This window comes from Cucumis sativus, chromosome 3 (assembly GCF_000004075.3).
Source record: "Cucumis sativus cultivar 9930 chromosome 3, Cucumber_9930_V3, whole genome shotgun sequence".
Lineage (NCBI taxonomy): Eukaryota > Viridiplantae > Streptophyta > Magnoliopsida > Cucurbitales > Cucurbitaceae > Cucumis > Cucumis sativus.
Genome location: NC_026657.2, coordinates 29,468,661 through 29,490,564, shown reverse-complemented (window position 1 = coordinate 29,490,564; position 21,904 = coordinate 29,468,661). Strand labels below are relative to the sequence as shown.

General features: G+C 31.0%; 3 protein-coding genes across 3 annotated transcripts; 2 read left to right on the top strand and 1 right to left on the bottom strand.

Annotated features, from left to right (window-relative positions):
- Positions 1-972: 972 nt before the first annotated feature.
- Positions 973-3,937, bottom strand: LOC101205017 (hypothetical protein). The gene is made up of 2 exons (XM_004137724.3): positions 3,294-3,937; positions 973-2,978 (listed from the first exon to the last, which is right to left on the bottom strand). The coding sequence occupies exon 2, from the start codon at positions 2,794-2,796 to the stop codon at positions 1,300-1,302; it is 1,497 nt and encodes a 498-aa protein (XP_004137772.1). The 5' UTR covers positions 2,797-2,978; positions 3,294-3,937; the 3' UTR covers positions 973-1,299.
- Positions 3,938-10,098: 6,161 nt separating this feature from the next.
- On the top strand, positions 10,099-10,653 carry LOC101207323 (RING-H2 finger protein ATL33). Its single transcript, XM_004137895.1, has one exon. It carries the CDS (start codon positions 10,099-10,101, stop codon positions 10,651-10,653), a length of 555 nt encoding a protein of 184 aa, XP_004137943.1.
- Positions 10,654-11,899: 1,246 nt separating this feature from the next.
- LOC101204767 (beta-glucuronosyltransferase GlcAT14C) lies at positions 11,900-14,779 on the top strand. Its single transcript, XM_004137723.3, has 4 exons — positions 11,900-12,732; positions 13,504-13,579; positions 13,671-13,786; positions 13,999-14,779. Exons 1-4 carry the CDS (start codon positions 12,183-12,185, stop codon positions 14,511-14,513), a joined length of 1,257 nt encoding a protein of 418 aa, XP_004137771.1. The 5' UTR covers positions 11,900-12,182; the 3' UTR covers positions 14,514-14,779.
- Positions 14,780-21,904: the final 7,125 nt, after the last annotated feature.

Here is a 21,904-nt window from a genome sequence, read left to right as displayed (position 1 = left end):
ATATAGTTTATTCATTCACACTGCTTTATTTCAAAGTACTTTGAAAGAAAGTGTTTTGAGTTCAACAACACATTAGTAGAGAATTCAAATATCTTTGGAGGAAGATTCTTCAGTAGAAAAATGGCGATGAAAGCTGTACTATTCCGACGAATTCTTTCAATTTCAAGCTTTTCTATACAATCCGCCAGCTGCAGTGGCCGCCGGTGCTTTTCCTTCCATTGATACTTCTAATAATGATACGGAGATGGAAACCTCAGCTGATTCCTTCCACGATCCTGTTCGTATCCGGCAATTGTTTCTCTATTCTCTTCGATTCTTCGCCTTGAACCACAAACTATGGAATGTATTCTTTTCTCGCGGACAAAAAAGAGATCTAAACCTTTATAATTGTTTAATGTACGGTGCAGTTTATTGATGGATGGATGATATTTGCAGAATATGCAAGGCCTAGAAGTCCCCCAGGATATTCATCTTACCATTCTGATAAATGATGCTTGTAAGGAGATTCAACTCATCCATCCGACTTGGTTGGTTCAGAATTTTGGAGACTGTCCAACAAAATGAAAATTTTTATCGTATGTTCTTCGTGATAAAGTTATGTTTGCTACATTTTGTTATTTGTCCCTTGTAATCCCATATGTTATACTGATAGTCTTCGAAAAAAATGAGATTGTTTTTCCAAATTTTTTGTGGTGGGACTCTTCATCCAAGTTCAAGTGAGTATTGATGTATTTTGATATAAATTCCCTCACTACTTTGCTTTATTAAAATTCTTTTCTTTGATCATGGGAAAAGATGTGCAAACTACAGTACTCGAGTAGGGAAGAACATCAACAATTTACAACTTTGTAAGATCTCCATAAAGGGATCTCAACCTCCTTGAGATTTAATTTCCTGATCCGACAAAGTGGGAAATAGATACAATTCTAAGAAGATAAGTAGGATAAAAGGCTAACGTTTCTGAGGTTGAAGTACCACAGAAGTATCCTTTGGCATTCTTTAGTTAAACTGAATGAAGTTCTGGTAACACTACAGTAGATGTAAAAATAAGTTTTGAGGTATTGATATTCAACCAAATGATAAGCCATTTCTCAAGAATTATGACTTTGACAACCAGTGTCAGGTCCTATCAAAGCGAGACCAGATGCATAAGACTAATGACGTAAATTGTAAAAGAAAAATGTGAAAAACAGATTGAGGTTCATAGAATTCTATCTTGTGGTATAAAGTTAGTAAATTGATATAATCAACCATGGCATCAAGACAACCACCATCTTTAATTCCCTTTCAGAACACTGCCTATCTCAACATTACATTAGATTTGACTCCATGGAGCGGTCGAAGGCAAACATGAACCTCGTGTTCTTCTGAACCTTCACGGAGTTTGGGGACCATAATCTCAAGAACAGATCCCGGTCCGTCGTAGTATGCTTCGATATTAGCATCTTCAGGAATTCGAGTCAAAAGAGGAATCTCTCGCACAAATTCACCTGGGGGACAATGTTCAGTAGATGAATCTAAAAGCTTGAAGGTTCTATCATGCCTCTTGACGAACGGTACGCAAGATGTGCTCACACAAGAAACCTTTATGATACCATGGGTGAGTGTATTCCTCCAGGAAACTTTGACCCTTTGTAGATCCACAAAGGGCAAACTGATGATTATTAAATAACTTTCACCATCTTCATATATCGTCTTTGCAGCTGTAACAGGCCCGTAACTGTTCTTCATAACTCCGCTAAAGTCGTTCAACCACTGCAAACCATTTGAGTGCTTGTCCATATCTGAAATCCAGTCGGGGGGATTGACCATCAATAAGCAATCATCATCATTCATATTAGGAGATGAACTCTTCCTTTTCTTGCTGGTAACAGGTGATAAATCCATCATATCACAGTTGTTGTGGTTTGACAAATTTAGGGTAGATCCGTTGAGCAATTTCTTTGGTTGAGAATTTAAAGCACTTTTGACAGAAGGAACTGACCTCTCGAGTTCAAAATCTGGGCTAGAAAGGTTCCTCCATGAGCTAAAATCACTTGCTTCAGGTGGTATAGTGAAGTTAAAGTCTCTACCCGTTAGTTCAACCCATCTTTTTCGTAGTTCTTCGTCGAGAGACATTAGATTTGGAGATGCAACAACCTCAATCCCATGTACACACTGAGGATTTGAGAGACCCCTATAATGCTTTCGTTGCATTCTATGTGATCGAACAAAGCCTTTCTCAGAACCAAATGGGAAAGAAGGCTCGCCTTGGCGAGAGTGCCCGTTCATGTAACTTCTAAGCTGCATTTTACCTAATGCATTCTCTGGCCTCTCCTTGAAAGCCCACATGTACATGTTCTCCATATCATGTTGGACCATAAAAACATCAACCTTAAGATCTGACTTCTCAAATCCCGAAACACCTTTACTGTCGCGGGTAATCTTAGCCTTCGATTTCTCATTTAACACAGGTTTGAAGTAGAAACTAAAGAAAAACCATGCACCCCAAATGCTGTCTACCCGTTTGGTGCATTTCCTTACAACTTTTGGAACAGTAAGAAAACTTTCGGTCTCATAAACTTGTGAAGCAAGTCCAACATCTAAAATGTTACAGTGATCAGAATTCCATGGCTGCAGAGTGTAGCTGCATTCAGTTGACAATGGTAAATTGATATCAGGCGGACGGGAAAGAACGATCTGTCTATTCATTTCCAAATCCAATTCTTCGTGAGATGAGGCACTCGAATCCATGAATAAAAGTGTAGATGGATGATGATTCTCCAGTGAAAGGGCTGTAATGAGAGAATCTCCCATTTCAACTCATCTCTTATGGAATCCTAATTGTTTCTGAGAAGTTGAATATTGCCATTGCTGAAGGGAAAACACAAAGAAACAAAGAAAAAGAAAAAGGAAAAAACAACACCAACTGAAGAAAGTAACCCTGAAAAACACTCCGATGATGTCAATCTCCAGTGTATCTTCCCTCCATCAAAACCCTAGATTAACCAAACAGAGCACAAATTACTCACAAACACAACAGATAAACAAAGCAATAACATCCCAAATGAAAAGAGAATCAACGTCCAATCTCCAATACACTGAATCGAATCGAACCCATACTTTAAAAAAAGTCCCCAAATCACTCTCAAATCACTCGTAAACACCGATATCAGATCCCAAAAATCCCCCAAATCAAACCCATCAAAGAAATCTACGATTAACCCACAAACAGAAAATAAGCAACAATCATGAAAATCTAAAGAAAACCCAGATATCGAAAAAGAAAAAGGAATCCAAAGAGATATACATACCTTTTGGGATAGGCATCGGGAAATCTAGAAGTAGAAGGACCTCCAAAACCAAGAACAACGTTCATTTCCATCGTATCGTCAACAACCATCCCTTAATACCTCAGTTCTTCAATATCTTCTTCTTCTTCCTCCCCCCTTTCTTCCCAACCCCAAGAAAAACCCAGAAAAAAAAAATGGAGCCAAATAGGGCTGCGGCAAGTACGATGAAATGGGAAACGAGGGATTTTGAAGAGAAATGCCGCAGCCTAGTTTTAAAGAGAGAAAAAAAGAAAAATTGGATGGTCAAAACAACCACCACAGCATATCCCACTTTGAAAAATCTCCCCTGTGTTGCCTTTTTATTCTTCCACTTTTTTACTACAGAAGGAAATATTTGTAATCAAACAAGAGAAACCCAAACAACTCTTCTCAACTCAACTATGGATTTATTAATGCCTAAAGGAACTTTTGATTTTCTAACAAAGTTTTTTTTTATTTATTTTTGTTGATCATCACTTCCCAATTCCCATAAAGTATTATGGAGTTTGTTATTTTATTAAGATTTCATATAAAGAAAAGCTAAAGTTTTGAATTAAGCAATCTAATCACCACCCAGAAAGGCAAAAAAGCGAAAGGGGAAAGTGCAGAGTATTGTTACAGAAAAACATAATACCCATTAGCCACTAAAAAGGTGGAAGAAAGAAAGAAAGAAAAAAAAAAGTTGATTTTGGATCAATGATTACTTTTTTATAAACTCTATTATAAATAGATTATAACCCATCACCTTCTTTTTTGGGGTGAATTTCATTCACTAATTTAATGTTTAAAATTTGAAATGTTATATGAAATTATATCCAAATAGAAATTGAGTCAAATTAACCATTTTATAATCTATATTTCATAAATGTTGAATTAAAAGTATGGTCTTTTGATAATTTAATGCTCATTTGTATTTTTCTAAAAACAAACATATTTTTTAAATTTATCAAAATGAGCGGTAGTCAAATCTAATTAAGAGAAATAGCAACAAAATTGAACAATGGTCATGGAATCAAAACTTGCCTTCATTTTTTTCTAAAACCTACCCAATAAACCACAGTTTTTTCTTCACCTAAGTTTCTCAACCCCTCGATCTAATAGCTAAAACTTGTCCCACAAACCTCATCCATCACTTTTTAAATCACGTGTTTAAATTTCGATAATTCATTTTTCTTATTTTATATTGTTGACATAATTAACTAAATAATATTATAACATGTCTATTCGTCAATCATAATCTAAACAATAGAGTAAAACAAAGAAACCATGTTTGGACATAATCCATGACTATTCTAAATTACAAATACAGTAGGCTTTCTTAAGTTATTTTCAAATTTTGTTATCTAAATTAAAATATGTTTAAAGTAATTTTAGTTATACAAACTTTAACGTAAGAAAGAAAGAAGAAGAAAAGAAAGTTATTAGAAAGAATAAACTTAACATGTGTTGGGCACTAAGCCAGAGCAACTGCAGTGCAGAAGCAAAGGCATCATGTTGAGGGCTTTAGGGCCGCACCAACACTTCGCCTAATAACAAAATAAAGATGACGATGATAAGATAATATTAAAGTTTGTATTAATTATCTCAAAGTGTAATTAGAAAATTTGATCTCAAACCCTAAAAAGAAATTGGAAAAGTAGGGTATGGTTTGCTTTTATAATGTTGTATGTGGTGCATATTCATTTCATTTTTATTCATTATATATTATATAATATATATTATATGTTGCTGAGGTTTCCTATCGAAATAAAATATCTCCCATTCTTCCACCTCAAAACAAAGCAATAATATATCCCAAAATTACAAACACCAAACCATTTTACATCTTTGACTTATTATATATTATGGGATTGTTAGGGTCTATCTTTCATAAATAATACGTTAATCCGGAATGATTTAATTTTCAAAACTAGTAATGAAAACGTTTTTTTTTTACTTATGTTTCAAATTTTCTAATGTTATTTTTTGTATGGCTAATTATATCTACTATATTTATACAATTTGTAATATGATAAGTAAATTCACCCATCAAATATATGCTTGACTTTGTATTATTTTTGCTTATGTAAATATTGGTATTTGAAATGTGATTCCTTTTGGATTTGACTAAAAGTTATTCGTATATGTCCCACAGCCTCTCCTTTTCTAAAAAAGAAATAATGATGCCTATGTTTTTAATTAAATGTGCTTAATTATTCATTAAAGAAAGTATAATGGAGCACTATATTACACTTAGTCTACATCTTAATGATGAATTTGGTGGTCCATTATGATAAGTGGGTGATAATTTTGGCAATACCATGTTCTTAATTCTTAACTTAATGCTTTGCTTATATTTCCTTTCTCCTTTTCTTCTTCAATTATTGCTTAATCTCCATCTATATTATTGGTTTACAATAATTTATTTCACAAATTACAATTACCTTAGATGAACCTTCACTAGTAGTCTTACAATTTTTTGTAGGTGAATTGTTATTTGTTGTCCAAATTATGTAATTTTAGTTTCCTTTTATTTTAAGTCCAATAATTTATTTTATTCTATTAATATTTTTTTAAATTTTAAAACATTCCAAATGAAAATATATTTTTAATTAAAAACAACAAATCTAATAAATTTTTTTTTTCATTTTGGTTATGGTATATATTTCAAATTTTGTAAAGAAAATTAATGTTAATTATCTTAATAAATATATTATTAATATTATCAACATAAGATGTTCGATTTTTGAAAAAATAGAAATAATAAATTAATATTTAGACCAAAATACATTTTTTGTCGCGTGAAATTTGAAATTAATGAAAGATGTTAAGTACCATTTTTTCCTTAATACTTTAAAAATAAAGCTCTACTAATAAATTTATAATCTATTATTATAATTGTTTTTCGAATTATAATTATTAACAAAGAAAATGGGCAACTACACACTATTCTTTTTTAAAGCATGCTAACATTATTGACAATGAAGGAATTAGATAGCGTGATATTCAAATTTTTTCCCCAATTCAAAATTTCTTTAAATATTAAAGGAAAAATAAATGCTTATCTTTTTTCTTATTTGATTCGTCTGCTTAAATAAATGTTTCTAAATAAATAAAATAAAATACTTAAACATCAATTTAAACATGCCTTTAATTACCACAATTATTTGTAGCATCTAATTCAAACGAATATCACATTAAATTTTGAATTTTCTTTGTTTATTTTTTAAAAAAACGATAATATTATTTTTTTTTTAAAATGCCATAAACAATAATTGAATATTTTGGTCAATATTGTCAAATCAAAACTTAATACTCTTTTTTTCATTATTTGTTTAGATATCTGTCAATTGAATTATTCTTGTTTACATTTATAAAAATAAATATCGGTAAAAAAAAATTATAAATTATTAATTGAGTGTGAAGAGATTATATAATATAGTTTTGCATAATTTAGATTTTGCTAAAATATTTAATTAATCCATCTCCAACTTTTTTCTTAATTATGTCAAATTATTAGTGCATTCTTTGTAATAAACACTTTCAAATGGTTGGTTGGATTTTACTCTTTTTTTTTTCTCTTTCCCTCCTCCCCTTATAAATTCAAAAGTGGCAACTAAATATAAAGGAAAATGTTAAGTTTATATAAATTGAAAAGGGGATTAAGAAATGCATTGTATGTCCTTTTCTTTATTAATAAAAGGATGATTAGCCTTTTTTAAATTGTTGTTGTTTCGTAGTACTTTCTTATGTGTTGAATAAAAAGTAAAAAGGACGAATTTTATAAAATATTAGCCTTTAATTTTATAATTTTGTTGATTATTTCTTTGTTTTATGTGATGTGTTAGATTAATGTGTCATTGTTATATGATTTATATAATTATCTTAGGAGTTCAAATAACTGCATTTTAGGGAAGATTTGAACTATCTTAACCCTTTTTTTTTTTGTCTAGTATATGTTTCTTGCGTGTGATTTTGTTTGTTCGAGCATCTTTACATTGTTAGATTGTGATGTTTCGTGTTTATGGTTTAGATCGCATACATATAATACACTAAATGATACATTGTTTTGTCTTGTAATCACTCCAATCACTTGAATAATTGTAAAGAGACAAATGACAAAGAACGTGACATTTTATATATTCATGAATATCTCCACCATTAGATCAATTATGATATTTCATACATGTGTGGTCTTGATCACAATCATACATGAAAAGATATTACATTTCGACCTAGATAGGTATATAGTGTGACAAAGAATGTAACTGTCGTTTAAGCATATCTCCATCGTTAGACATGACGTTTTAAATCTATACTTTAGATTATACCCATACACAAAAGTATATCATTTTGTTGTGTGTTCATTTTGATTACCGAATAATATTATCAAAGAACGAGAAATATATATACATCACTAAGTTTTTTTTTTTTTTTTGTCAAAGAAACATCTAAGTTCTCATCAAGTGGGTTTGGTAATTAGCTCATGGCTTTAACATCAAAACTTATCAAAACAAAATTGTTAAATCTTTTTTAATCTTAATTATTGAACCCTACCTGCCTGCCTTATGCCTAACCCTTTTTTATCTTTATTCTACTGCCCACCTCACTTGGCTTAGTTTGCCCACTAAAATATTCACAATCATTCACATTAAATAATAATAATAATACAATAATACTAATTGTTTATTGTTCTCATTTTGAAATTAAATCTAATATTTAAATTACCAGGTACAATGCTCTATATAATAGTTTAATTAAACTAGAATGAAGTCTATGCTACACCATAGGAAATTTTAATGCCAAGTGTTTATTGTAACTCATCAAATCTAAGAGATTTTGGAAATTTTAGTGATTTCTATCGAGGTTTTCTACAAAATTTTAAGCACATGATTAAATTTACCATGATGGAGTTAATGAAAGACTTTATTTGGTTGGATTTGATAAATGAAGCTCCACTAATAGACAACAGGAGCTCCAACGAGTAAACATAAAAGAAGATGCAAAAACTTTAACTGGCATAGAATATTTTCATCCGTATACGGTACTAGTCCTCCATGTTAAGTCTCAAGTGACGCTTCTTCCATATTCGAGACTATTAGCATTAGATTCCCTCTCACCAAAAACTTTTAAACTTAGACAAAAGAGTGGCCTATCTCTACCCTACATGTCTCTATCAACTAACTCAAGTCATTATTTATCATGTAGGGAGCTTTATCCAATTACAATATTTGTAAGTTGATAAATATTCACAAATCTGTTTTGTTTTCACTTTGTCTCGTTAATTAGGATTTAGAATGGCTGAGTTACATATTTTGGATCTTCATGGGCCTTCACAAAATTTGGGCCACAACGTACTGTCTCGTCCAGTTGAGTGTAAACAGCAGAAAATGAGCCGGTGCTTTTGAGGTTGGGCTCAGGCCCATAAATTTTGCAACCTATCGATGAAATGACCATTTTTGCATCTAAATTGTAATTTATTTACAAAAATAAATTAATCAGGTTAATTTTTATAATTCTAAACATTTATAATTATTTTCATAAAGTTCTAAAAATGAAAAAGAGTTTGCATTACCTTTTTTTTAATCAACAAATATGAGATATGCGATGATTAACTATAACTAAGAGAATAATCATCAATAGCCAATAGGTATCTCGTCAATTGAACCGGATTTTGGTACAAGATGGAGAGTGAAATATATTGTTAACCCCAACAATTTCAAGAAAAGAAAATCCCAATAAACATAGAATGAAAATTTGAATATAGAAAGTGACAATTAGAAAACTACATGATGTATTGTATTTAGGCTTCCCTTTGGCCCACATTTCCAAGTTGCAAAAACTTAGGTAAGTTTGATAGCCATCAAGCTGATGACAGCCTCAGCCTCTCAATTATTGCTCTCTTCATCTTTATTAAAGAAAGCATTTTCCCATACCTAATCAATAGAATACGTAACTCTTTTTCCAACTAAAATTATCTTTCATTTTTCCCTCATTCAATTCAGCACTACATACCATTGCTTTACTAATGTTTGTTGTTCCTTAGACTCTCTCATAAGCCAAAAAGAAAAGAATTCTAGGTTTCGAAAAGTTGAGTTTAAATAAAATCTATTATAGTACGATCTTATGATTACTTAAAAATAATAGTTTTGAATTTTTAGTGTTTTATATGAACTATGTTGTGGAAAGAAAATAAATGTTTTCTTTAGAGATTGAAAATTCAAAATGTTAGGCTGTTGAAGATATCGACCTTTCAAATGTTTCTTAAATAGTCATCTCAATCTACATTGCACTTGAACGTATTATTTTGTAGAAATAACGATCTTAAAAAATATCTCTACTATAGATTAAATATAGTTGTTTTCATTTTTATTATTTGATAACTAGTTAAAGTTTCATTTCAAAACCAATTTATAATGAGACAAGTAACTCATCTATTTTATAAAGAGTGTGAATCTATCTTATTTTTATAACGTGAGATTCTCAACCTCAGTACTCTCGTGGTTGACACGAGAATTAAGATATACATTTTTTTTTCTTTACAAAAACAATTGCAAAATTTTGACAATTTAAACCTCTAAACTATTTTTTAATAGATCACAAGGCTAATTAGTTTTTTTTTTTCATTTTAAATAATAAATACAATTACATTTTTTCTTTATTCAAATTAATTTAATTTGTCTCAATGAACAAAAAAAATCCTACAAATCCAAACAAAAACAATAAAACTAAAATCTTGTATGAACCTGAGCTGTTTAATGATAAGAAACCAATTCCACAGCCTTCCTTTCCCCTTCATTTTTCCGCCATGGACGCCACAGCCTCCTCCATGAATCGATCACCGCCGCCGTACCCAACGCCACATCGCACCGTTGATTTCTCTCCAATTGAGTTCATTCTCGGCCTTGTCGCCGTCATCACAATCCCTGCCCTAGTCTACTCCTTCATCTTCGCCATCAAGTGCCCGCCCAATTTCCTCCGCCTCTGGCGGCAAAGATCCACAAGGCTCTCCGGCGCCGGCGCCACCGTTGTGGTCGGAAATCGTACTCCTTCTAGTGACGTTGCTGCTGCCGTTAAATACAACAAAGACGAGCACTGCAAGGAAGTCGGCAACGAGTGTCCAGTGTGCCTGTCGGCGTTCGACGACGGTGAAGAGATCCGGCAACTCGCCGTCTGTAAACACTCTTTTCATGTGGATTGTATCGATATGTGGCTCTATTCTCACCCTAATTGTCCTGTTTGTCGAGCCGCCGTCCCCGTCACTGTTAAGCGGCCGATTCACAACCACGCGCCGCGACGGCCGGCGGCTTCTAGAAGCGACGATTTCCACCAAGGACTGCCGGATGCCGGATATTTAGTTTGAAATTCTTCTTCTTCCATCTCTTTGTTCTTCCGTTTTATGCAAATTCGAACCACAGATCGAAAAATTACGTTCAAGTTTCATCTCCATTTCCCTATATTTTGTGGATAATTTGGAATTAGATAGTTTTTATTTCATAGAATTTGGAAAAATTGGAATGATTTTCGATTCTGAAATTCAAATCCCAAAAACTTAATAGGATTCAGGATTAGATCTTTTTCTTTTCTTTTTCCTTTTTGGGTGATGAGAAATTGATTTATGAAATTTCCTTCCCTTTTATTTCTTCTGTTACACGTGTCGTCGTCATTTGATTCCATTGTCCTCTCTTGATCTTTTTCTTAATTAATCATAAATGTGAATATATATTTTCAATCTTAATAGAGTATATCTATATTTGCTTATGCTCCTAAAGCTTCAACTTTATTATTATATAGAAACTTTGTATTAAACACCAATAATTATAACTTATCCAAATCTTGGCTCCATCCATTTTATAAATCTTATTTTTTGTGTTGAAAAGATGAATGTGAAAGTAGATAAACAAACAATTTATACTTTTAATTAAGTGGTTGAAGATTTATCGTTAAACATAAATAAACTTTGAAATAACATAAATTTAAAAGTTGCATTTCGTCTCTCTAATTTTAACGAAAATTTTGAATCAAAAGAAAATTATACTATCTCAAGATAAATAAATAAATAATATTTTATTGCTTAATAATTACTTGAAAGTCAATGAAAAATGATTTAACAGGAAAATGAAAATGAAACCCATATCAACTAACATAACGGTAAGACTATGAAAATTGATTTAACAATCTTTTTAATATCTACTTTTCCACATGGTTATAGCTTTCAGTCAGTCTCAGTCCTATGTCTCTTACGTCTTTAATTCAATTTTAAATTTCTAAAATATATTATTTCACCCTATAGTAACATTATTCAATTTAATGTAAAATTTTAATCTTGATTAAAGACCAACATAAAATATAAGAAGAAATTTATACAAAAGTTAAAAGAAAATATAATTCATGATTATACCCTAGGCTTATAGAACTGGTGTATTTTTTTTCTTTATTATAATGTTTTCATTTTGCAATAAATTAATAGATAAAAGAAAGTAAAAACAAATTTCTTGTATTTTTATTTTGATTATTATTATTTTTTAAGATTTATTCCACTTTTGTTCATAAAGTTTCAATATTTCCATTTTAGTACTGAGATATATATTATAATGTCTTAAGTTATTTTATTTTTCCCACCAACCAATTCTGCCCGTGACCGGCGCACCGACAGCTCACTTTCACCTGCCGGGCTCTTTCTCAAGCATCAAAATCTTCGGACAGGGCGGTAAATCCATCAAAAACCACCGCAGTTTTCATTATCGGATTCAAGTTCAACAATTCGATTCAACTTCTTTTAGGTTGGTAACTTTCGGATCGAGGTTTTGGGTTTTAGCTCCCAAGTAGCAACTGGTTTTGCGTCAGTTCATCTGAAGAAATCGCATTCCAATTTGAAGTTGGGAGGTTCAAATGAAGAAGAATCACATTCCCTATTATCCAGATCGGAAATGGCTGATGCCATTGTGTGTATTTTGTTTGCTCTTTCTGATATTCCTTCTAATTGTTACTTCCGAGTACCCTAAATCTTCTTCCGACGCTGATTTTTCTCATTCCGCATCGAGATTCGTACTAGAACCCAATGCGAATGAAATACTAGGGCTAGGGCTTCCGCCGTTACCGAGATTTGCGTATTTGATATCAGGAACTAAAGGAGATGGCGGATCGATGAGGCGGCTTCTTCAGGCAGCATATCACCCAAGGAACTACTATCTGCTTCATCTTGATCTTGAAGCTTCGGATTCCGAGAGACTCGAACTTGCGAAATATGTGAAATCGGAGAGTGTGTTTAGAGAATTCAGGAATGTGATGGTTGTGGGTAAGGCCAATTTGATCACTGATAAAGGTCCAACTATGATTGCGTCTACTCTTCAGGCGATTGCCATATTACTGAAGCGTGCTAAGGATTGGGATTGGTTCATTAATCTCAGCGCCTCTGATTATCCTCTGCTCCCGCAAGACGGTAGTTTCTTCAGCTCATTTCTACTATCTTTCCTCGAATTGAATGTTTAATCGATATTCTAACTGGTATTTGTTTGTTAAGAACGAAATTCCTGGTATTCAATTTTATTGTTCATTGAGTTTTGGTCAAGTGGAATTCTAAACGACTTTAAACACGACATTGAGTTTATTTTGGCATGTTTCCTGTTTATACGTTAATTCTAAATTTGGAATGAGTATTTCCATATAGTGCCTACCAATTATAGAAATCAACGATATTTCTGTTAGTTTTGTTGATATTAACATTTTACTTGTGATTTTTTTGACCTCCCATTCTGAATATATACATAAGTACCATTCGATTTATTTCCGTGAGTGAATCTGAAAGTTCAATAAGCAAATGATTAATTTACGTGTAAATTGTCCTGGGGTTAAGAAGTTCTTGGTGTTCAATTCATAAACTAGCTTAGGTATTGTTAACTGTTGCTGACTCGGTGGTGGATTATATACATGAAGTCTATAAGTTTTAGAACTCATATATTGTTCAGTTTCCATATTTTTAAGATACTTGTATTGATCTTGATCCCTAATTAAGCAGCCATTTGCTTTACCAACCGACGAACAAGAAGAAAGTTCGAGTGAACTATTCTGTTCGTGTTGCAAGAACTCGTGAACTCTTTTCCTTCTGTCATGGTGATATTTTGGAAGAATAAACGAATTCACAGTACTGCTATGTGCGATTTGTGAGTTTAATAATCTTTTCGCTCATGTAACCTATATGTTTGTGTTCCAGATCTTTTACACGTATTCTCCTTCCTGCCAAGGGATTTGAACTTCGTCGATCACTCAAGTAATCTTGGCTGGAAAGAGTAAGCCCGATCGTCTTCATTGCATCATAATTCTCTAATATCCCTTTGGATGTCACCATTGTTATCTAAATTGTTTTATAAAATGAACTAGGGACATGGGAGCAAGGACCATAATAATAGATCCTGCCTTATATCATACAAAAAAATCGGGAGTGTTTTGGGCAAAAGAGAGAAGATCGATACCATCATCATTCAAGCTGTTTACTGGTAAGGCACTTCCTACAACTAATTCTATGCAACATTTTTCTCCACTCTTTTGATAGTTTATCATTCTTGATACTTTGGTTGTGCGAGATATAAGTCGAGCTTGACTCAAGTCAATGAGATGAAAAATTCTAGATATTCACAGTTTACTGATTTTAAGTGATCCATTCAAATGGTTTGTTATTCTTGGAAGTGATGTGAAAACCTCTTGCCAGGATCTTCATGGGTGGTGCTCACGAAACCATTTTTGGAATTCTGCATATGGGGATGGGACAATCTCCCTCGGACTCTCCTCATGTACTACACCAATTTCTTATCTTCACCAGAGGGTTACTTCCACACAATCATCTGCAATCACAAGGACTACCAAAACACTACTGTGAACCAAGATTTGCATTATATGAAGTGGGACAATCCGCCAAACCAACACCCCATGAATCTAACATCTGAACATTTCATCGACATGGTCCAAAGCGGTCTGCCTTTTGCTCGAAGTTTTGCCGAGAATAGTTCAGTACTTAACAGAATAGATGAGGAACTCTTAAAGAGATCGAAGGGGCAGTTCACACCGGGTGGCTGGTGCTTGAAGAGCTCGGTCTCGGAGAAGGGTCCTTGTATGGCCTATGGTAGTCCCCATGCTGTTAAACCAACTAGTAACTCAAAGAGGCTGGAAAAGCTTCTGATGAAGCTTCTTGATCATGAGAACTTCAGACCCAGACAATGTAGATAACGTAGCAAAGGTATCGATATTCCCACTATGAATGATTCCTGTGTACAGTTAAAGTATGAAGGTGATAGCATATAAATGCTAAGGGTTTTATATCATTCTCATTCATAAATGATATAATCTAAAGATTCTAGGACTTGTTGGGTATCTCATTCACATTAAATTAATGTCCATAGATCTATTTCTAGAAACACAATTTCACACCCGGATGTGTTATTATACACACACGTGTTTCTCCATCATTTACACAAGAGGGTAATGTTAGTCAACCTGTGCTGTCTCCTTTCTATACTTATATGCTATTAAATCATCGAATTAATTAGTTGGTTGAGAAATTTGGCCTCTTCATCTACTCTTAATTACAGGAAAGAAAATTGTGATACTTTTCAAAAAATCGAAATCCTTGAAACAATATCACCATTTTTGTTCGAAAAGATGCTAAAGTGGACGAATGACTAATTCCATATAAAAAATAGTTGCCATATCTCATGGTCATGACAATGGCTTCTGTGAAACCATTTCAAACGATATCACCATTGACATTTATATCTTCTTCTTGTACAATTCCTATCACTTTTTCTATTGTAACAATAGTTATGATTTTACTTATGGACTATTCTTCAATATCTCATTCATTCACATTAAAATATTTTCAAGAATAATTGTAGACTTTTTATCTGTTACAGTTGTAGACTTTTTAGAAATTCTTTTCTATTGTATCTATATACTAACAGAATGAGATAATTACAAATATATCAATTAAATTTAAAAAATAATTAAATATATAGCAACATTTTAAAAATATTGCAAATACAGTAAAATTTGTGTAAGTCTAACAATGATAGAAATTTATGACTGATAGATTATGTTGCAAATATTAGTCTATCACTTGTAAAAAATGTATTCATCCTAAAGTTGGCACAAAAAATGTATTAATCCTAAAATTGGCACGAAGCTAATAGAAATGGGGTTTGGGCTAGGCCCAAATATGTCGTAAGGTTGGGCCGGACTTAGTTGATGGGCTCGTTAGAATTGATATGAAGTCTGAATCACTTTAAAACGACTTGTCGTTTTGTAAAATGGAAAGAGGCAGCAAAACGTTGAGGGATTTGGTGTCGTTCTACGATTGATTGAAGAAAGGGGTTTGCTTTTGGTCTTGTCGTCTCCCTCAATTATAATCCAATAAAGAAAGATAAATATTCTTCCTCTTTTCTTTTGTGTTTTATTAGTGCTTCCTCACGCAAGCATCCATAAATTTCATTTTTAAATATCCATTATTAATTTAAATAAAACTGAACAATGATTGGAGATCCCACTCAGTCAAATTCCTTAACCATATCCATATATGAAAAAAGAAAAAGAAAAAAAAAATAATTGATTGTTTTCATTCATCACTCAAATGTGTTTAATTATAATAATACATACCATGCCCAAAGTTGTTCTCTTTACCCATCACTAACTATTACTTTTAATTTATATTATATTAAGTAACAAAGTTGTCAAAAATTAAGCTTGATTTAATGTTTTTTTTATTATGAAAACTAAAAATAAATAGTTTGATAGATATAACAAAATATTAGATTTTAATGTTTATTTAAGAAAAAGGAAAAAAGATACATTTCTTGACAATGTTTTTTAAGTATATAAACACTAGGGAATGTGTTAAAGACTATATATTTAAATGTTAATAGTTAAAAGAATCACTTAATTAATTATTGGTCATAGTGGTGATATAATAAATTATATGTAAATGAAAAACGTGTAGACATAATTTGTTACTCTTCCACTCTCTCTTTATGAATTTATGTCACAATTAATGACGAAAAAGATGATTCTACTTTTTAAAATTTTAATCTTTGGATTTTAAAAAAGATTTGACACAAAAAGATTTAGATAAATAATCAAAATCCTTTTTTTTTTTTCTAAAATAAAAAGTTAAATTTGAAAAGGATCCAAAGAAATGAAAGAGTAGAGAAAAGAAAGGTTTTGTTTTTCATTGGATGCTATGGGTCAAAATTAATGGGCTAAGGAATGAAGAAAAAAAAAAAAACTATATATATATTGAAAAGTTGATGATACTAATGTTAAGTAGGCCCTTTCAACTTGTGTTATAAAGATTATTATTTTTTGACAAAGCCATTTGTAAATTCCCATCAATTCTTTTCTTTCTATTTTTAAGATGAGATGATTGGAATGTATTCAAGAGTTTGAGAGGTTGTATCAAATACATATTCTAAAAAAATACAAAATTAATTGGTTATTTATTTTTCTTATAAAAAAACGTTAAACCCTAAAAGTGTATGATTTTACTCATACATTTATTTTCATTTTGTTTGAACGTTTTAAAGATTATATTTTTCAAATTAGCTAGTCTAACTATAGCCTAAAGAAAACATAGGTATGCTCCTATATTATTTCGATTAAACAATTTAATGTAATTTTTCAATAGACATCACATCATTGATATATATATTATATGAAATAAGAAAATAAGCAGTAGCTAATTTTAGTCTTTTGCTTAGATCTTAAGTTAATGTGGTCAAACGGAGCACTGGAGAGATAAGCTTCGTTATGAAACGAGGCCTTTGAAGAGCATAATAAAGTGAATTAGAAAAGGAAGAGGAGACGAGACGAGACGGGATTGAAATGTTTATAGGTTTTGAAAGAGGGAGGTAGGTCCAATGCACAAAATTACTAATGCTTGGGGGACCAAAATGCAAAAATTGGTGTATGTGATGTCTAAATTGGGAATCTAAAAATGTGTAAATGGGCCATATGGTTTGCATGATTGAGTTCATGTGGGAGAACGTGACCAAAACATATATACTTCATTCCTCTCTCTACCAAATCAATTTTGTAGGAGAGATCATATATATATATATATATATCTACAAAAAAGTGAAAGCTGATGCATAACCAACTGTACATTATATATATACACACACATAGAAAATTAAGTTGTACAATTTGTAGCTATATTTGAAAAATATGTTTTACTCGGGACGTGTGAATTTGGTTCGAATGATCGCATCTCATGTTATTAGAAAAATATTGATGGAGTATTAATCGATTTAATTTCAATGAAACGACTAATATTATAGTATAAAGATTACTATTAAGTTAAATTTCACTCTTCCTTGAATAAATTAAGGGTAACCACTAAACTTTTGTTTCAAATAGTTATTTCCTTTCCTAAAAAATACTATTGGTTTTCTTTTGTTGAGTTTTTCTACCTATTTCAAGTTTATAAATTAAAGGAAGTGTTAGATGATATAATATTGAAATAGGTAGAATATTTAAAATTGACTAATTTTCTTAATTATCTAACGAGATTAGCACACTATTGATGTTAAGTACTATAGTATAAATATCTTTTGAGGCTCACAACAAACACTCTCCATATCCAACAATTAGGATTAATGAAGGACATGCACCTAACTATATCTTTCCAAGGATGCGATATTGTTTATCTTTTACACTCATATCACTTATTTAGAACAGTAAATACAAGATCCAAACATAAGTCAATCGACTCTTGTTTGGAGAATCGATGAAAAAGGGAAATGAGAGAGAGAGAGAGAGAGGAACGAATGGAAGATGAATGTGAAACACAGAGCACGAGGATCAATGTGAGGAGTTGGTAATGATGTGTGACGACCAACATAGAAATCACACACAACACTCAAACACACACACACACACATTTTTCTTTTTTATTTTTGAAGATCAATACAAAATAATATTTCACTTGGATTTCCGACCCATTTTTTCCTATTCCCATTCTCATCTTTACATGCTTATTACCCAAATGAAAACTAAACTCACTTTCAAACATCCCACCATCTAAACCTACCAAAGAGCTCCCTTAAACAATAACTTCTCATATCTCTTGTTTACTGGCTAAGAAAAATTTCCCTTTAACTATGTCTAAGCTAAGTGTATTTGATTCTAACAAACAACAAACAACAAACAACGTAAAGATAATTTATCAAACTAGGATTTCAATTCTTACCAACTTGTATATTTTAGTGGTAGTTTGTGAGAAGTTTTTTCTTTTAATAAAATCAATACAAATATAACATTCTTCCATCCTTCAAACAAAAAAGATGAAAAACTATTTATTTCCCTCGACAAGCCGACCAAGCACGATATTTTCTCTTAACACTGTTGGAACTTGGAAGAAAGAGAGAGAGAGAAAAGATTTTTTTTAGAAAATTATATATATATATATGTGTGTGTGTGTGTGTGTGTGTATATGTATGTATATATGTATATATATTTCCAGAGTGTGTGTTTGTTGCTTTATTCGTTGTTAGTAGGAAGGGTTAGGGTCACAGCCTCAGGCTGAGCTTCAGCCTCGATTTTTGTAAAAGCAAAATCCAAACAGCTCCCCTCAAGATTCCTTTCTTTCTAGATGCCCATTTCTCTCCTCTCTTCCTTTTCTCCTTTTTCTTTTTTTATATCTATAATTAATTCATATACTATATATCATTCCCTCTCTCTTATCTCTAATTACTAATTTATATATCCATACTTTAATTGATTTTAATTCTATTTTACTATATATCTCCAAATCACCTTTCAATCAAACCCATTTCAGCTTTTTGCATGGCAATATATACATACATATATATATATCTTTAGTTTCTTGGGAAACTAATAAATTAAAGCTTCTTCTCTCTGCGTATTTTATTATACACACACAATTGAAGAGAGACTGGAGGATACACTTTATCAATCAATACGTACGTCTATTGAAATATCCACCACCTACTTGTCTGTCTTTCTTTCTCTCTTTCCATACAAATCACATGGAATTTTCTCAATGATCAACACTTTTTAGAAGATCTTGTACTAATTGAGATAACAAGCTTAACTAAATGGTAATCATATAAGTAGTTTTTGTCCTATTTTGTTGTTAGTACCAGATCCATTCAATTTAGATAATATTTCAGACTCCAATCTCAAGTCTTTAGTTTTTTTCTCGTTTTTAAAATTACACGATTAGGGTTATATGCTAAAATGTTTTTTAATCACCGGGTTAGCTAAAAACTCAAAGCATGTTATTCCAACAAATTTGTGGGAAAATCAATTTTATACTCACTTATTAAGAGTCTTTCTGCAATCATATATATTACAATATGTATATGTGAAGATATTACAAAAGGGTACATTTGACCCTTAGCTTTAATATAAGTTAATATAAACCTTTTCTATTACATCCCTAAACATTATACTATGTTTCTCTTTGATTAATGTTTGATGTTAATTATTATCGACTCACTAGATGCTAACACAACACTTTAGTAGATATATAAAATTTGAATTAATTAAGAAATAAAATATATAGTAGATTCATTCTCTTAATTAGATTTGAATAAGGATTTGTAACATATGTATAAGTTAGGGTTGTTTTTCTTTTTATTCATTAAAACTTGTAATCTTGTCGTTAATCATGATTAAACTTTCTTTTATATTATATAAACTAATCCAAACAATTCAAATATTTTCTAGTCAACACATTTTCTCGAGAATAAGTTTACATAAAAAGATATTACATTTTTAATCTTCGACGGTTTACTTATCTATAATTTTTCAAATGCAACTCTTTATTTTACGAGATTTGAGTTTAATGATACCATTTTCATTTCATCCCATTCTCAACTAGTTTTAAATAAAAAGAAAGAGAAAATGAAGAAAAATATTTTTTTTTAATGAAAACAAACATCAAATCAACTTTTTATTATAGACGAACAACAAACTTGATAGAATGACCACCAAAAGTGCTATTAAAAGCAAAGTTAAGGGATCTTAAGTTTGAAAATATGAAGAACTTATATGCACATAACCCGAATATGAGTAATGAACCGTATTTTTTTATATATGTATACCAAAAAAGAAATGGAAACAATAAAAAGAAAGTACATTTAACCCAAAAAAAAGAGAAGGAAATAAAGAAAGAAAAGCAGCTTAGAATCAGCTTTAAACTCAATGGGAACTAACTTTTGACTACTACCCTTTTTAAGTAATGCACAAAAATGAAGAAAAACAGTACTGTTTACTTGGAAGGACACATTCAGCAAATAACAAATCTCTCTTTCTCTCTATATGTATATAATATGATGATGATGATGAAGAAGAAGAAGAAGAAGAAAGAAGAAGTAATATGTTGGGGGATGGTCTGTGCAAGTAAAGGGAGATTTGTAGAATATAATAGAGGAATTCTTTAGGGAGATGGCATTCATTGTGTACGAAACGATGAGTAGTGTAGTGTAGTGTAGAGTAGAAAGAGATGAAGTAGAAAAGTTCGTCCAATTCAAACATTGCGGGAAAATTAAATTAAAACTAAAAAAATCATTTTAAAGAGAAATTAAAAAAAGTTGGGACGCAGAACAATGCTGACAAAACAGAGCTTTGTCGCCTTCTCATGCGTCACAACACAACACATAAATACCATTTTTTTTTCTTTTTCTTTCGGTTTAAATATTTATTCTTTTTCTTTCTTTCTTTCTTTCTTCTTTATCTTTTAAATTTACAACATGAATAAAAATAAATTTTAGAAAATTTATATTATCTTAAATTTGTGTAATGGATTAAGTCATTTTAAGTTTATTGCTTTGAAATCCATTTGTGTAGAATTTCGGGTAAAAATTGGTAGTTTCTTTTTCTTTTGTTAATAAAAACAATTACAAGGTGATAAAAAAAGTTGTGGTAGAGATTAAGTTTAATATATGTTTTGTTCAATCTTTAACATCTACTCAAAACTTCAATTATGTAACTTTTTACAACGTGGACTTCACACTAAATAACTCTCTAACAGTACTAAGATTAAACATTTGTAATTGAATAAATAATGATATTTTCTTTTCCTATCACTTGACTTCCAAAATATTACTTTTCTTTCTTTTAAGGTTTTTTTGGGACGACCTAATTTTTCCTTTGTTCTATATTTTGGGTACTAAAACAATCACTTTTCTCGTTTGTTTCTTGTTTTGGTGTGTAAAATAATTAATTAATACAAAAGAAATATAATATAATGTATTCACCACCTTTTGTGTTTTTTCAAGTTCGATAAAGGTATAGAAAAATGGTGGATCAACCATATATATATATATATTTTGAGAATGAGACCTTGTATGAATATCTTCACAATTAATTAATAATTATTACATACAAATACATTATAAAAAATAAAATCCAATACTTGAAATGAAATGAAATTGAAGAAATAAAATCCAATACTTGAAATGAAATGAAATTGAAGATATAAATAATGTAACTGGAAACTTGCTATAAAGTTAAGCTAAAACTTATAGTATATTGTGTTCCGACCAAAATTCAACTAAAAAGGTCTTCAACAAGATCAAAAGATCCAACTAATAACCATAAATAAA

What these genes read in the sequence shown, in the direction of transcription:
- LOC101205017 (XM_004137724.3), bottom strand. Translation starts at nt 2,796, where the DNA reads ATGGGAGATTCTCTCATTACAGCCCTTTCACTGGAGAATCATCATCCA.
- LOC101207323 (XM_004137895.1), top strand. Translation starts at nt 10,099, where the DNA reads ATGGACGCCACAGCCTCCTCCATGAATCGATCACCGCCGCCGTACCCA.
- LOC101204767 (XM_004137723.3), top strand. Translation starts at nt 12,183, where the DNA reads ATGAAGAAGAATCACATTCCCTATTATCCAGATCGGAAATGGCTGATG. An exon ending in AGTAATCTTGGCTGGAAAGA is followed by an intron (nt 13,580 to 13,670) that starts GTAAGCCCGATC and finishes AAAATGAACTAG; the next exon opens with GGACATGGGAGCAAGGACCA. An exon ending in ATCATTCAAGCTGTTTACTG is followed by an intron (nt 13,787 to 13,998) that starts GTAAGGCACTTC and finishes ACCTCTTGCCAG; the next exon opens with GATCTTCATGGGTGGTGCTC.